Source organism: Salvelinus fontinalis, chromosome 27, assembly GCF_029448725.1.
Source record: "Salvelinus fontinalis isolate EN_2023a chromosome 27, ASM2944872v1, whole genome shotgun sequence".
NCBI classification, from domain to species: Eukaryota; Metazoa; Chordata; class Actinopteri; order Salmoniformes; family Salmonidae; genus Salvelinus; species Salvelinus fontinalis.
This window is the reverse complement of record NC_074691.1, coordinates 24,499,196-24,516,505: the sequence shown is the minus strand read 5'-3', so window position 1 is coordinate 24,516,505 and position 17,310 is coordinate 24,499,196. Positions and strand designations below refer to the sequence as shown.

Genomic DNA, 17,310 nt, shown 5'->3' with positions numbered 1-17,310 from the left:
GCGTTGGTGACTAACTGTGCTGCTGGCAAAAATTGAATTGCGCTTTGTTACCGACACCGGACATATTCAACGGGTGTTGAGCATTCAAAAATGCATCACTTATTCTGCGCACTGGCACACTAAGACGAGTATTTTAAGAAATGTAGCTTGATAGCAAGCTAGGCAAACAATGAATCCCAACGCATGATGTAACGTTAGTTAGCAAGCCAGCCAGCTAACGTTATCTAGCTAACAGTACACTTTAACTTGAAATAAAAATACTTAGTCAAAATTAGAGTGCAGTCTTTTGTTAAGATGTAGCTAGCTAGCTAAACAATGGACCATAATCACAACTCATGACGCATGAATCTGCAGGTAGCTAACCAACCCGGTTCTATGGTTATAACTAGTCAAGCAAATGTCTGAAATAGCTACTAAGAATAAGATCATACATGTAACGTTAGCTAGCGACCCAGCCAGCTAACGTTAGCTAGCTAACAGTACATTTGAAATGAAACCACTTTCTGTCAAAATTAGGAACGTGTAATATCTGAATCTTACCAGTATATATCATGGTTGGATGCGTCTCCTGTGTGATGCTATGCATGGTTGCCTTAGTTTGACGATGTAATCCAGACTGGTGTTTTCTCCATCTCCTTAGCTATCGTACTCAAATTCCACTTTTCAAAACTCGGTCCTCTAGAAAGTGGAGAGCATACACAACTTTAGCTAGCGAGTCAGCCAGCTAACATTAGCTAGCTAACAGTACACTTTAACTTGACAGTAGGTTTATTCAGGTTTACTATGCATAAAAAAATAAAATAAAGCCACGTTCGTCACGATTACCAAAACATACTGACCAGCTCCAATAGACAGACGCGTGCTTTATGGTAAACCAATCTGAACTCATCTCTCGGCATGTCCAGCCCACTCATTATCTCAGGCGATCATGGCTAGCGGGAAGGTTGCTAACTTTTTCTGTCGCTAAACAAACTGGGCTCGTAATTTAACAATTGTATTGTACAATTGTACAGATGGCATACAAGTTTGATATTAAGGCACATGAAAGTGCAAAAAATGCATTTTGCTAAAAACAAAGTTTTTTTTTAAACATTGAAACGGCTCTCCTGTGAAGTCGTGACTTGCGACATCCGCCTAGTTTCCTGAATCGGGTCACATTTGTGTGCATTCGTGGGCGGGCGGGCGGGCATGCTTGTGTAAGTTTCCAGTGCCTCGTTTGAGTGATTATTCAGGCTGGTTTGTTTTAAAGAACCAATGTAGTGTGCGATTACTTTGTGTTACTCTAAAGAGGAATGCAGCATGGTCCGCACTGCTTGAGAATGGTGAGTCACACACACACACTATGAATCCAAAGCTTGCAAAATTTCTTCATCATATCATAATAATATCTCTTTCTTTGTAATGTGGAAAGATGCAGTAGAGCGTCAAATGAAATATTTAGGTGGAGATGTTTGTTTCTCGTCTTATTGGTGAGATGTTGAACAAATACATAAATATCACGTCGTACATTAAAATGGTAGTGTGACCTCAGGTCTAAATATGTCCAATGAATATAAAACCCATGGCTGTTGGCATGACGACACAGCTTTCTGACCACTTACCAAGTTAAGCCATGGTGTTGCATGGAGGTGAAGGATCAACTCAAATTTATTTATATAGCCCTTCTTACATCAGCTGATATCTCGAAGTGCTGTACAGAAGCTCAGCCTAAAACCCCAAACAGCAAGCAATGCAGGTGTAGAAGCACGGTGGCTAGGAAAAACTCCCTAGAAAGGCCAACACCTAGGAAGAAACCTAGAGAGGAACCAGGCTATGAGGGGTGGCCAGTCCTCTTCTGGCTGTGCCGGGTGGAGATTATAACAGAACATGGCCAAGATGTTCAAATGTTCATAAATGACCAGCATGGTCAAATAATAATAATCACAGTAGTTGTCGAGTGTGCAACAAGTCAGCACCTCAGGAGTAAATGTCAGTTGGCTTTTCATAGCCGATCATTAAGAGTATCTCTACCACTCCTGCTGTCTCTAGAGCGTTGAAAACAGCAGGTCTGGGACAGGTAGCACGTCCGGTGAACAGGTCAGGGCTCCATAGCCGCAGGCAGAACAGTTGAAACTGGAGCAGCATCACGGCCAGGTGGACTGAGGACAGCAAGGAGTCATCATGCCAGGTAGTCCTGAGGCATGGTCATAGGGCTCACGTCCTCCGAGAGAGAGAATTAGAGAGAGCATACTTAAATTCACACAGGACATCGGATAAGACAGGAGAAATACTCCAGATATAACAGACTGACCCTAGCCCCCGACACAAACTACTGCAGCATAAATACTGGAGGCTGAGACAGGAGGGGTCAGGAGACACTGTGGCCCCATCCGATGATACCCCCGGACAGGGCCAAACAGGCAGGATATAACCCCACCCACTTTGCTAAAGCACAGCCCCCACACCACTATAGGGATATCTTCAACCACCAACTTACCATCCTGAGACAAGGCCGAGTATAGCCCACAAAGATCTCCGCCACTGCACAACCCAAGGTGGGGCGCCAACCCAGACAGGAAGATCACGTCAGTGACTCAACCCACTGAAGTTGGTACTGGGGTTGGATACAAGATGGATACTGGCTGGCTGACTTAACTCAGTGTCTACCCAGAGCTAGAATATGCAGTTTGCCCACACCATACATACATGGACACAGACCAAATCTGCATATCTAATGATTTTCACATTAGCAGCCTGGATGAGTGTGAGATTGTATGAATCTGAAGCTGTGGGTAGTCTTAGGTAGGTCAAACGGTCACATTTGGTATGGAGTTCGTGCAAGCGTGTGTGTGTGTGTGGGCTGGCAGAGCGCTTGCTAGTGCAGAGTCCCTGTCCCATTGTGACTGTCACTCAACCTGGCTAGTCCCCACACAGCAGGCCACAAACACACACTACTTGTTTCTATGCCAGAATACTCTCACAGCTGGGGCCACACACTCTGAGTCCCCTGGCCTCCCGATCCTCACCATACCATATTACCCCTCTGGGAGAGAGACCATAAGGTTAGAGAGGGAGGAGGAGAGGGAGCGATTGGGCGGAGGGGAAAAGGTGATAGACTATGAGTGAGATTAAGGGGAAAAAGAGGGTCCAAGAAGACAAGGGCAATGGGAGAGAACAAGATTGAGCTGAGTAAAGAAATATAAGAGATTGAGATGTGGGAGAAGATGAAATAAAAACTACAACAGGAAGCGGGGCTGAGGTGAGAGGGATGACGGAGAGAGCAGGGTTTAGCCATTGGGTAAAAAGAGGAAGGGTCAGAGTAGGGAGTAGAACAAGGAGAAACGCAGAGAGGAGAGGTACAGACGGAGCTGTATTTTCTGTTCAATTGTGAAAGATATTTAGTCATAGAAATACAATTTTACCCAAATTTATAAGATAAATGTGAAAACCTAAACGATTAACTTAAATGCATATCTAAATAAAAATACTGTGTTTTATCCTCCTCCTTTCACAACAAATCATTAATATTTGACTTTTTGTTCTGTTCTGGCTTTTCCATACTGTTACTAGTCATTACTATGCCTTTTCTAGAAGTCAGGTTAAACCTAGAACCAGTATTAACTGTATTTTTACAATTCTCATTATTATTATTGGTTGTAATTGCTGTTAATATTATTACCACTGAACATGATCATTATTGATTTTTTACTAACAGTCTAGTATATTCCTGTATAGTGCTGTCTTGTTGTACCGTTGTTGTCATGTTTACTTTGACAATGTAAAGGTTTTGCTTTCCATGTCAATAAAGTAGATTGAATTATATTTCATTGAGAAAGCGGGAGATAGAGGAAACTGGACTGGTGCAGCAAAGGTGTGTGTGTACAGGAAATAAAAGCTCCCCGAGAAACATTTGTGTGTAAGCACCTATGGCGTGTGGAGGAGGAACCCTTACTTAGTCCTGCTGTGATGTAAATGACAGGGAGTGTGTGTGTGTGAACAGTAGGGAGCATGCTGGTGTCAGGGATAGGAGTCAGTGGCTGTGGTGTGTGTTCCGTGGAAGCTAGGCTCAACAGGTGGGCAGCTAACCTGCCAGAGTTCTCGCCCCTCACCACTCCTCCTTTCCTCTCATGGTTGCGACACGGGAGAGAACACAAGCTGTCAGCATCTCGGTTATCTCTCCATCCCTCCATACATCCTTCCTCTTCCCCCACTGTTTCAGCAGCTGAATGACATCAGCCCCTGTGTGGATCTGTTGTCAAGGAGAATGTACTGCATGCTCACACGCGTCTAGCAGCTCTACCCGTGATGTGATCCACCACTGGCTGGATTCACTTTCACCCTGGCTGTCTCACAACCCTCAGAGGACGTTTTGGCTCCATGTTTGGATCTGCTACATATGAACAGTTTCTAGTTACTCTACCAGAGGACAGAGAGGGCCAAGGACAAAGACAGGGTAGGTAGAGAAAGAGAGAGAAAATAACAGTCCTTCAGTTTTTTTTCTTTCTTTTGATGCCTTTTTTTCACTTCCCTAACAAGTGGAGAAGTGTCTCTGTTTGACCTCTAAGAGCAGGTGACAGAGGTGTCCCACCTCCCATCCAGATGTCATGTTCACTAACAAAAACATTCTGCAATTGAAAAATAAAAAGATGAGTCGCTTATCTTGGCAGTTACTCCACCATCCCTGGTGTATGTATGAACCTTCAGGTTGTTATGATGCATGATGATGTAGAGAGAACAAGGATCTAAACACACATGCATTCAACCAACACATTATGTATGTTTCTTGTATATGTTCTGTGTCGAGATACATGGTTGGCATTTACCTCAGGACTGAGAATCACACATTCAGCAATATTGTACTGTATATGAGCAGTGTGTCAGCTGAAGTTGTGCTGTAGTTGGTACCTGATGGTTGTGCTGTTGCCACTCTGAATACCACTGCACTCAGCGGTAAATCTTTTTCTACTGCTCTCATCTTCCTATATATTATCACTATTCCTCTGCTTTAATAATCAGTCAGTGTTCATTCACCCTTATCTTTGTAGTTACAATAGCAACACATATTAATATTTGGTAAAGCTCTAGCACATTTGTGGCCCATTTTTGTGATTAAACTGCCCTCAATCTTTGGAAGAAGCAGTGCATGTTTCCATCCATCCTATCCCAGTGTCAGCTGTGGCAGCATTTACCTCTTCTCTCTGCTCATCCCACTAAAGCCTTCTGTTCTCCTCTCCTTTTCTATCAAAAGCTCTCGCTGTATTTGAACAGCCCTGGAGAAAGACAGGAAAAGAGAAAATAAGGAAAGCTGGAGAGCAGCTTTAGTTAAAAGATGACCGCAATGTTTAAAGGGATGGAAGGATGGTGAAGGAAGAAAAGGAGTGGTGGATGGTGGTTGTCAGGGGAACGAGGGAGGAGAAGGAGTATTGATCCAGGAAGATGAGCCAGCGGTTAGAATCCTAGCTATGGAATGATTGAGGAATAGATCTCTTTCCTTCTCTTTGGCTTTCCCTTTCTCCCTCCCTCCCTCTATCAAACTGCTGTTGAGGACTAAGAGGCCTGGAGATACATGTGGCAGACAGCCAATGTGTTTGTGTTTTGGATCACTGGTGTTTTTATACAGCATATGCTGCCACACACAAACACACATGCAACCACAAACATACACATCACTAGCATCTTTATACCGCGTATGCCAACAGTGTGTGAGAGATGAGGCACCAGTAGTGTACTGAACACCATGGTTGAGCACTGAACATGGAGAGAATACTTATACTGGCTGAGAGCTCTGATCAAAACACACACACAGGTGAATGGAGGTGCTGCTCTGAATTAGATGAGAACCAGAATTAAAATGCTGTTGTGTTTGCAGTGCTGCTGTTCTTGAATATCCACACATTGATTTAGCGTATTGATTTAGTAAGGGTTTGAGGCCATGCTGTGAGTCTCACTAGCACAGAGAGGGAAGTGATGTGCATCTATGGGAATGGAGTGGAGGGGGCAGAAGAGGGTTGGGGGGTAGAGATAGTGGGATAAAAGTGTTTTCTGTGGCAATGGAGGTAGAGACTGAAGGAGGGAGGGAGAGAGAAAGAGGGATGCAGACAAGAGAGTTATCTGTATGGGACTGGAGAGTACAGTGCTGCTGCAGCCTAACAGATGGCAGAGAGAGCTGTCTAGATAATTGAGTTATATTTCCCACTTTACACACTACACTTTCCTGCACCAAGAGGAAACTTTGTCAGTTTGCATTTTGGTTTTGCATATCCCTGAGAGGCTATTGAATTGGAAATAACAATAAACAAGGCCTGCAGGCAGCTAAATTGAAAACCATCTGAAGCCAAGTTTGGTGCCGTCTGTAGACTAATTAGAGCCATGTCCATCACCCAAAAGGAATTGTCCACAACCATAGTCCACAACCTTCCAAAATCCTGTTTAGTACGTGACAAACCTGGGCTCCCACTTCCGAGGCTACAATAACCACAGCCCATTTCTGAAACTGATTTGCCTGTGATCTATCACATGTCATATTTCTCCCCACACAAATGGACTAATTGTTTGTTACAAACATTACTTGAACCCAACTATGTCGCTAGTTCCTATGCTATCGCAGGATCCTAACTGTGCTACCACTATTTACATTTCATTGTAAATAAATACTACCAATTATTGCACCTGAACCTCTGACAGTTGCTGCTCCAAACCAATTAAATAGGCTGGCGGGTCCTTTTAACAGAAACACTGCTCTAACGCACAAAAACAGCAACCTCACCGTATGATAGGTTCTGCAAACACTTGTTTTATGAGTTTCTCTGTCTCCCCCCACCCCTTCTCTCCCCCTCCCTCCCTTCTCTCCTCTCCCTCTGTCCCTCTAGGTGTGGCGGAGGTGATAGTGTTAATTGGTGGTCGTCAGGCCATCAGTATGAACCAGCGCTCTCTGACGGCGGTGACGTGTTTTAACCCTCAGAACAGTAAGTGGTTCCCATTGGCCAGCCTGCCCTTCTACGACAGAGAGTTCTTCAGCGTCATCTCAGCTGGGGACAACATCTACCTGTCAGGTAGGCTAACGACGTGGACCGTCACACACATACAGTATATCTATATCTGTTTATCCATACATCCAGTGTAACGTTTTAAAATGATCTTCATATTATTGTTCCCCTATATTCCTCCAGAGGTCTCTGTCCTCTGTACTATATTCCTCCAGAGGTCTCTGTCCTCTGTACTATATTCCTCCAGAGGTCTCTGTCCTCTGTACTATATTCCTCCAGAGGTCTCTGTCCTCTGTACTATATTCCTCCAGAGGTCTCTGTTCTGTTCTCTGTACTATATTCCTCCAGAGGTCTCTGTTCTCTCCTCTGTACTATATTCCTCCAGAGGTCTCTGTTCTCTCCTCTGTACTATATTCCTCCAGAGGTCTCTGTTCTGTTCTCTGTACTATATTCCTCCAGAGGTCTCTGTTCTCGTCCAGTCTCCATTTGTGAACATCTCCTATACAGAGGTAGACCTTTATGTTGGACTGTGAAACAGAACACTAGAAACGCTAAGAGAGAATTTCCTCCCCTCTCTCATTTCCCATGGACCTGGCCTGTGTGTGTCTGTGGGGAGGCAGGCGCTCAGTGGGGAAATCACCAGTGTGCAGTAGTACTAACCAGGGCTGAGGACTCTGTGTTCCTCCAGATAATGGATTGAATGTCCACTGTTTGCTGCTTTCATACCTAGCTAGGTAATGCATTGTAACAGTGAGGGGTAGAAATAAGGGTGAATATACAGGCATGGTGTCTTGGTGGTGCCTTGTTACATTTGCCCCCAGGTCATAACGATTCCAAAATGACTTATTGTAAACCAGTAAAAAAAAAAATCGATCTGGATATTTTTAACATTGGTTAAATTGTATATGCCTTTTATTTTAGTCTGAGTTAGTCGGTGTGATGGTAGCTGACGAGTGTGTGTGTGTGTGTGTTTCAAGTGGGACAGAGTCGGGGGTGATGGTAACTGACGTGTGTATTTTATTTATGTGTGTGTTTCAGGTGGGACAGAGTCGGGGGTGATGGTAGCTGACGTGTATTTTATGTGTGTGTTTCAGGTGGGACAGAGTCGGGGGTGATGGTAGCTGACGTGTATTTTATGTGTGTGTTTCAGGTGGGACAGAGTCGGGGGTGATGGTAGCTGACGTGTATTTTATGTGTGTGTTTCAGGTGGGACAGAGTCGGGGGTGATGGTAGCTGACGTGTATTTTATGTGTGTGTTTCAGGTGGGACAGAGTCGGGGGTGATGGTAGCTGACGTGTGGTGCTACATGTCTCTATTGGACAACTGGAATCTGATGTCCCGTATGACGGTGCCTCGCTGCAGACACAACAGTCTGGTCTACGATGGGAAACTCTATACCATCGGAGGTCTGGGTGTGGCAGGAAACCTGGACCATGTAGAGAGGTAGGACACTGACACGTGTCTGGAGTGGAAACAACTGATAGTGGCTTGAGCTTTGGATGCTGCTAGTGTAGCAGTAACGGAAGCTATGCTGAAACATGTTTGCAGGTGCTCTGTTGGCTATACTTATATTGAAGTTATTTCATGAAGTGTCTTGTATGTTAGGTTACATCGACTAGCTTTCTCAATAGAGCCTTGTGCATAGATGTCCCTTGTGCATAGATGTCCCTTGTGCATAGATGTCCCTTGTGCATAGATGTCCCTTGTGCATAGATGTCCCTTGTGCATAGATGTCCCAATAGCCAGAAGGATGGCTATTGTCTGTATATCCCTGTGTGTGTAACTGTCCTGAGCTGTAAAGGACAGTTTTATGTCAAACTTGATTATTGATTTGTGGGTAAAATCCCTTTGATCAGAAAGCAACACTTCCATCCACGGCAGTGCAACAATGAGACTGAAGGGCCTATGAGGAGATGTGAATGGCAGTGGTAAAATGGCTTTATCTTCTGCTGCTCTCCACACACGGTCTTGATGCTGGGCTGGGGAGATTAAATTGAGCAATCAAAATAACATTACAGAATGTAATGGAACAGACTGCTGCTGCTCATTACAGAACTGAATGGATCTCCCAAGCCTTTCTCAATGCAATGACACACACACACACACACTGTGAAGCCGCTCTCAACGCAACAACACACACACACCGACACTCTCTCCATGTAACATCGATCCCTCAAATGGAATCATCTAATTTGATATGTCTCCGTAACTCTGCCATGCTGTGTCATTAAGGCTGGCTGGCTGGAATACTGAGCCCTGTAATGGAAACGCATTTGATTCCTCTGCCTTCAGTCGCAGCTCGTAATTACAGACCTAGCAGTGTATCTCAGCGTTTACAGCCAAACAAAGCAGTGACGTGTGTGTTCGGAGACCCTCAGCCAGTGTCCATTATCTACAACTTTCTCTGTCTGAAACTGTCAAAAGGTTCTGTCTGTTATCGGGGCACTCAGATGAACCGGGAAAGCAGTGGTAGAGGGGAAACTATGTGTAAGGGGTTCAACAGAATACTATGAACCACTAATGGGTGTACAGAAACAGCAGGAGTGTCTTATCTGAGTGGTTGAAATATTGGTGGATGAAATGAGGGATGTTTATACTCCCGCGCGCACACACACTCTCAGCCATTTACACACCCAGTGTTAAGCCATTTATAATATAGTAATATCCTTCCAGTATGGCTGGGCCAGCTGATTTCTCATCAAAACAGCATTAAAACATGACAGGACTTTAACCTCAGCTCTAAAGATTTCTCACTGCCGTCTCACAGGTGGTCTTTCATTTGCTCTCTAGCTGGACATATGGTAGTACAGTAAGTCTGTCTGTTGGTGTACCAGGGTTTCCGTTATGAAAATGTGGTGCCCGTCATTTGACCGGCAGCATTTTAATTTACCGGACATATCTGAAATTTGGGAATTAATATGGAGTTGGTCCCCCCCCTTGCTGCTATAACAGCCTCCACACTTCGGGGAAGGCTTTCCACTACATGTTGGAACATTGCTGCGGGGACTTGCTTCCCTGCTACCATTAGTGAGGTTGGGCACTGATGTTGAGCGATTAGGCTTGGCTTGCAGTCGGCATTCCAATTCATCCCAAAGGTGTTTGATGGTGTTGAGGTCAGGTCTCTGCAGACCAGTCAAGTTCTTCCACACCAATCTCTGTATGGACTTCACTTTATGCCTTCCCCAAACTGTTGCCACAAAGTTGGAAGCACAGAATGTCCTGTGTGGCTTAGTTAGTAGAGCATGGCGCTTGCAACGCCAGGGTTGTGGTTTTGATTCCCACGTGGGACCAGTAAAAAAATGTAGAATCGTCTAAAACATCATTGTATGCTGTAGTGTTTAGATTTCCCTTCACTGCAAGGAAGGGGCCTAGCCCGAACCATGAAAATCAGCCCTAGACCATTGTTCCTCCTCCACCAAACTTGACAGTTGGCACTATAGCGAACGGAAACCTTGACATGTACAGTAGGTCTGTCTGGTGGTGGCCATCCGTCAGTAAAATTAAATAACTCCCACATGTTGTGCTCGCGAGGCTGGTTATGGCACACGTCAACTCCATCCCAGACACCCTAGACACACTCTGATTTGCATACCGCCCCAACAGATCCATAGACGACACAATCTCAATTGCACTCAACACTGCCCTCAGCCACCTAAATAAGAGGAATACCTTTGTGAGAATGCTGTTCATTGACTACATCTCAGCGTTCAACACCATACTCCCCTCCAAGCTCATCACCAAGCTTAGGTTCCTGGGACTGAACACCTCCCTCTCCAACTGGATCCGAAAACCATACTCCCCTCCAAGGTCATCACCAAGCTTAGGTTCCTGGGACTGAACACCTCCCTCTCCAACTGGATCCGAAAACCATACTCCCCTCCAAGGTCATCACCAAGCTTAGGTTCCTGGGACTGAACACCTCCCTCTCCAACTGGATCCGAACACCATACTCCCCTCCAAGGTCATCACCAAGCTTAGGTTCCTGGGACTGAACACCTCCCTCTCCAACTGGATCCGAACACCATACTCCCCTCCAAGGTCATCACCAAGCTTAGGTTCCTGGGACTGAACACCTCCCTCTCCAACTGGATCCTGGACTTCCTGACAGGCCAACCCCAGGTGGTGAGGGTAGGCAACATCACCTCTGCCACACTGACCCTTAACACAAGGGTGTGCGCTTAGTGACGTTGAGGGAGGTGACCTTAATTCATAAATCAAAAACAAAGGTGGAGCGTAAACCCGCAGACACTCAGCCCTCCGAGGAATGAGTTTGATACGTGGCCTATAGGGAGGAGGTCCGTGACCTGGCAGTGTGGTGCCCGAACAACAACCTCTCCCTCAACGTCAGTAAGGACAAGTAGCTGATAGTGGACTACAAGGAGGCGAGCACGCCCCCATCCACGTATACCGCTGCAACTCTGTTTATCATATATCCTGATGCCTAGTCAACTTACCACTGTACATACACTGCTCAAAGAAATAAAGGGAACACTTAAACAACACAATGTAACTCCAAGTCAATCACACTTCTGTGAAATCAAACTGTCCACTTAGGAAGCAACACTGATTGACAATAAATTTCACATGCTGTTGTGCAAATGGAATAGACAAAAGGTGGAAATTATAGGCAATTAGCAAGACACCCCCCAAAACAGGAGTGATTCTGCAGGTGGTGACCACAGACCACTTCTCAGTTCCTATGCTTCCTGGCTGATGTTTTGGTCACTTTTGAATGCTGGCGGTGCTCTCACTCTAGTGGTAGCATGAGACGGAGTCTACAACCCACACAAGTGGCTCAGGTAGTGCAGTTCATCCAGGATGGCACATCAATGCGAATTGTGGCAAAAAGGTTTGCTGTGTCTGTCAGCGTAGTGTCCAGAGCATGCAGGCGCTACCAGGAGACAAGCCCAGTACATCAGGAGACGTGGAGGAGGCCGTAGGAGGGCAACAACCCAGCAGCAGGACCGCTACCTCCGCCTTTGTGCAACGAGGTGCACTGCCAGCGCCCTGCAAAATGACCTCCAGCACGCCACAAATGTGCACCTGAGCCACTTGTGTGGGTTGTAGACTCCGTCTCATGCTACCACTAGAGTGAGAGCACCGCCAGCATTCAAAAGTGACCAAAACATCAGCCAGGAAGCATAGGAACTGGGAAGTGGTCTGTGGTCACCACCTGCAGAATCACTCCTGTTTTGGGGGGTGTCTTGCTAATTGCCTATAATTTCCACCTTTTGTCTATTCCATTTGCACAACAGCATGTGAAATTTATTGTCAATCAGTGTTGCTTCCTAAGGGGACAGTTTGATTTCACAGAAGTGTGATTGACTTGGAGTTACATTGTGTTGTTTAAGTGTTCCCTTTATTTTTTTGAGCATTGTATTTACCTCTATCAATCCAGTATCCTGGATATCATAAGGTGAATGCACCAATTTGTAAGTCGCTCTTGATAAGAGCGTCTGCTAAATGACTGAAATGTAAATGTATCCCTGCACATTGTAAATATGTTACTGTATATAAACTCAGCCAAAAAAGAAACTTCCTTTTTTCAGGACCCTGTCTTTCAAAGATAATTCGTAAAAATCCAAATAACTTCACAGATCTTCTTTGTAAAGGGTTTAAACACTATTTCCCATGCCTGTCAATGAACTTAATGAACATGCACCTGTGGAACGGTCATTAAGACACTAACAGCTTACAGAGAGTAGGCAATTAAGGTCAGTTATGTAAACTTAGGACACTAAAGAGGCCTGTCTACTGACTCTGGAAAAACATAAAAAGAAAGATGCCCAGGGTCCCTGCTCATCTCCGTGAACGTGCCTTAGGCATGCTGCAAGGAGGAATGAGGACTGCAGATGTGGCCAGGGCAATAGATTGCGGTGTCTGTACTGTGAGACGCCTAAGACAGCGCTACAGAGAGACAGGACGGACAGCTGATTGCCGTCGCAGTGGCAGACCACGTGTAACAACACCTGCACAGGATCGGTACATCCGAACATCACACCTGCAGGACCGGTACAGGATGGCAACAACAACTGCCCGAGTTACACCAGGTACGCACAATCCCTCCATCAGTGCTCAGACTGTCTGCAATAGGCTGAGAGAGGCTGGACTGAGGGCTTGTAGGCCTGTTGCAAGGCAGGTCCTCACCAGACATCACCAGCAACAACGTCGCCTATGGGCACAAACCCACCGTCGCTGGACCAGACAGGACTGGCAAAAAGTGCTCTTCACTGACGAGTCACGGTTTTGTCTAACCAGGGGTGATGGTCGGATTCACGTTTATCGTTGAAGGAATGAGCATTACACCGAGGCCTGTACTCTGGAGTGGGAACGATTTGGAGGTGGACGGTCCTTCATGGTCTGGGGCGGTGTGTCACAGCATCATCGGACTGAGCTTGTTGTCATTGCAGGCAATCTCAACGCTGTGCGTTACAGGGAAGACATCCTCTTCCCTCATGTTGTACCCTTCCTGCAGGCTGATCCTGACATGACACTCCAGCATGACAATGCCACCAGCCATACTGCTCGATCTTTGCGTGATTTCCTGCAAGACAGGAATATCAGTGTTCTGCCATGGCCAGCGAAGAGCCCGGATCTCAATCCAGTTGAGCATGTCTGGGACCTGTTGGTGAGGGCTAGGGCCATTCCCCCCCCCCCCCCCCCTCATCTTGCAGGTGCCTTGGTGGAAGAGTGGGGTAACATCTCACAGCAAGAACTGGTAAATCTGGTGCAGTCCATGAGGAGGAGATGCACTGCACTACTTAATGCAGCTGGTGGCCACACCAGATAGACTGTTACTTTTGATTTCGACCCCCCTCCCCTTTTTTTAGGGGCACATTCGCATTACATTTCTGTTAGTCACATGTCTGTGGAACTTGTTCAGTTTATTGTTGAATCTTATGTTCATACAAATATTTACACATGTTAAGTTTTCTGAAAATAAACGCAGTTGACAGTGAGAAGTCGTTTCTTTTTTTGCTGAGTTTACTATGCTTTCTTTTATTTTGTCTGTTTTTATTATTTTTTTGTTTTACATTATCATGGATTACTGCATTTGTGTTTCGAGTTCGCAAGAAAGGCATTTCACTGTACTTGTGCAAGACACATTTAAAAACGTGAAACTTTACCAACATTTCTGTCTTGTCCTTCGCCAGCTCTCCAACCATGGTCCATATTTTGGCTCTTCACAGCGTTATTTTGTAAGATGCCATTTTGTTGCATTTTTGTCAGCGGCCTATCTATCCATCTGTTGTTTGATATATAGGACAATTCCACAGTAACAGAATGCTGTACAATTCCCAGAGGAAATACTTGTTTGGTTTTTAACTTTGCAATCATTGGTTTTTGTTTGACATACATTTTAAAGTGGAAAATCTGAGTTTTGGCATAAATCTGTTACTCATGGAATTGCCCTATAGTGATGTCAGGTGTGTGCGTGGCTGGTTCAGTGTGCAGTATTGCCAGCAGCAGCCTGACTGACTGGGCCTCTGCCCTGAAGCTCTGCAGCCACAGTTGATTTGCCCACTTAGGCACTGATTGGCACGGCTGATTGAGGTTTGTTTACAGGCGTCTGTGTGTACACGTGTGTACACGTTTCCATCTCTGTCAAGGCCTTAGCCTCGTTGCCTCCAGCCTGCCCTGCCTCCTAATTTGTGGCCTGGCCGTCTATCTTGCTCTTGGTTTCACGGATCTTAACCGTGAAATTCTCCTACATTCACAATTATGTCCTCAATCAGTCTGTCAGTCTGTCTCAGGGCTGCTACCTTTTTATACCAGCCCAGCAGGAGACCACAGCAACAGTCTATAGAAAGCTGTCACTGACTCACTCACATTATAACAGCTATTCTACACACCTTTCTAGTGGATTAGGAATGACTGAAGTCAGTACACATACAGTGCATTCAGAAAGTATTCAGACACCTTCCGCATTTTGTTACAGCCTTATTCTAAAATGCATTAAATAAAACATGCTCCTCATCAATCTACATACAATAACCCATAATGACAAAGCGAAACAGGTTTTTGGGAAGGCACACACCTGTCTGTATAAGTTGACAGTACGTGTCAGAGCAAAAACCAGGCCATGAGGTCGAAGGAATTGTCCTTAGATCTCTGAGAAAAGATTGTCAAGGCACAGATCTTTGGAAGGGTATCAAAAAAATGTCTGCAACATTGAAGGTCCCCAAGAACACAGTGACCTCCATCATTCTTAAGTGGAAGAAGTTTGGAACCACCAAGACTCTTCCTAGAGCTGGCTGCCTGGCCAAACTGAGCAATCGGGCGGAAAGGTCCATGGTCAGGGAGGTGACAAAGAACCAGATGGTCACTGATCAGTTCCAGAGTATCTCTGTGGAGATGGGAGAACCTTACAGAAGGACAACCATCTCTGCAGCACTCCACCAATCAGGCCTTTATGGTAGAGTGGCAAGACGGAAGCAACCACTCAGTAAAAGGCACATGACAGCCCAATTGGAGTTTGCCAAAAGGCACCTAAAGGACTCTGACAAGATTCTCTGGCGTCACGTCTGGAGGAAACCTGGCACCATCCCTACGGTGAAGCATGGTGGTGGCAGCATCATGCTGTGGGGATGTTTTTCAGTGGCAGGGACTGGGAGACTAGATATAGGGTGAACAGAGCAAAGTACAGAGAGATCCTTGATGAAAACCTGCTCCAGAGCACTCAGTACTTCAGTCTGGGGCGAATGTTTACCTTCCCATACGACAATGACCCTAAGCACATAGCCAGGACCACGCAGGAGTGGCTTCGGGACATGTCTCTGAATGTCCTTGAGTGTCCCAGCCAGAGCCCGGACTTGAGGCCTATCGAACATCTCTGGAGAGACCTGAAAATAGCTGTGCAGCTAACCTGACAGAGCTTGAGAGGATCTGCAGAGAAGAATGGGATAAACTCTCCATACAGGCGTGCCAGACTTATAGCGTCATACCCAAGAAGACTCAATGCTGCAATTGCTGCCAAAGGTGCTTCAACAAAATACTGAGCAAAAGGTCTGAATATTAATGTAAATGTGTTTAAAAAAATGTTTTTTTATACATCTGCAAACATTTCTAAAATCCTGTTTTTGCTTTGTCATAATGGGTTATTGTGTGTAGATTGAGGGGGGGAAAAAAAACATTTTAAATCCATTTTAGATTAAGGGGTCTGAATACTTTCTGAATGCATTGTAGATTAGGAGCTGAAGACCCAAGGAAGAACCTACCAAGGTGTCTGCAGCGGATAATGATCTTGATAAAATTCTGATAATTCTGTATCTGGGAGTGTTGGTGTCCAACTTAATTTTTGTGTGCCTCACTTGACATAGTCAAGGCAGATCCCTATCACTAGAAAATGAACAACAGAGTATTCAGTACATAGTGTAACCATAGATACCCGCTTGTGAGTTACAAGAGCACTACGTACAGTGTACCAACATGTTGAGCTGCTAGACAGCCTTATTGCTACATTTGATGAATTTAATAATTCATTATGATTTAATGGAGTGTAAATTTCAAATGGTTATATTTTATTTATTGAGCACTATGTATAGGCAGGTGCTTGTGCTAGGTACGTTCCATTACCACTTAATATTGCATCAAGATGGTTAACTAGCAACATGACTCAGTATTGCAGTATTCGTTAACATTACTTAGCTGGGCTGCAGCACAACTCAGGTAACAATACCTTAATACAGCGACACAGGGATATGGTGTCTGGTACGGGGTTTTCCAGTTGTGTCCCTCCAGTGTGGGGAGCTGTGCTTCTGTGTGAGGAAGTTATGTTGTTGGCAGCACGGATGTGTAGTTGTGGTTCTTTCAAACAGCCTTGTCATTGTCAGCCTTCTCCAATACATTGTGAAGTGGTTGTGGAGTGGTAGACCTTGCTCCGGCGTGGCCTTCTCCTCTGGGTCCGTGACAATAAAAATATTTAACTTTTCAGGAAAGCTGTTGCAAACTTCTAGGTGTTTTTTGATGTCCATCTCCAGCATTGGGATAAAGCACGGTTTGATCTGTTTGATATTTGCATCAATGTGAGGCACTTTATTCATAGTACATTTTAAATTGCACAGCTTATTTTTCCTTTTCATTTCCTCTTTCTCTCCCTGCTCCATCACCCATCTGTTTCAGAGTACAGTGTAGGACAGACCGTAGCTCTGATGTTTCTCTACGGTGTGTCAAACTCAGTGAGATCCTCACACATTCAGCTAGACACAAACACACACAGCTGAAGGTGGGACTAACTAATGGTTGGAAAAGCCATTCAGGTATTCAGTCATTGTGTGTGCGTGCGTGTACTTACATTCATGTGTGCGTCCATCCTTAAGTGTATTTGTGTTGATTCTCTATGGTC

General features: G+C 45.2%; 1 protein-coding gene across 3 annotated transcripts in view; it reads left to right on the top strand.

Annotated features, from left to right (window-relative positions):
* Positions 1–17,310, top strand: part of LOC129825339 (kelch-like protein 29) — a 398,302-nt gene that overhangs the window by 359,930 nt on the left and 21,062 nt on the right. For all 3 annotated transcript variants that reach the window (XM_055885359.1, XM_055885361.1, XM_055885360.1), the window contains 2 exons: positions 6,849–7,031; positions 8,228–8,408. In XM_055885359.1, the coding sequence (XP_055741334.1) occupies positions 6,849–7,031; positions 8,228–8,408 (364 nt within the window). The remainder of the gene's footprint in view (positions 1–6,848; positions 7,032–8,227; positions 8,409–17,310) is intronic.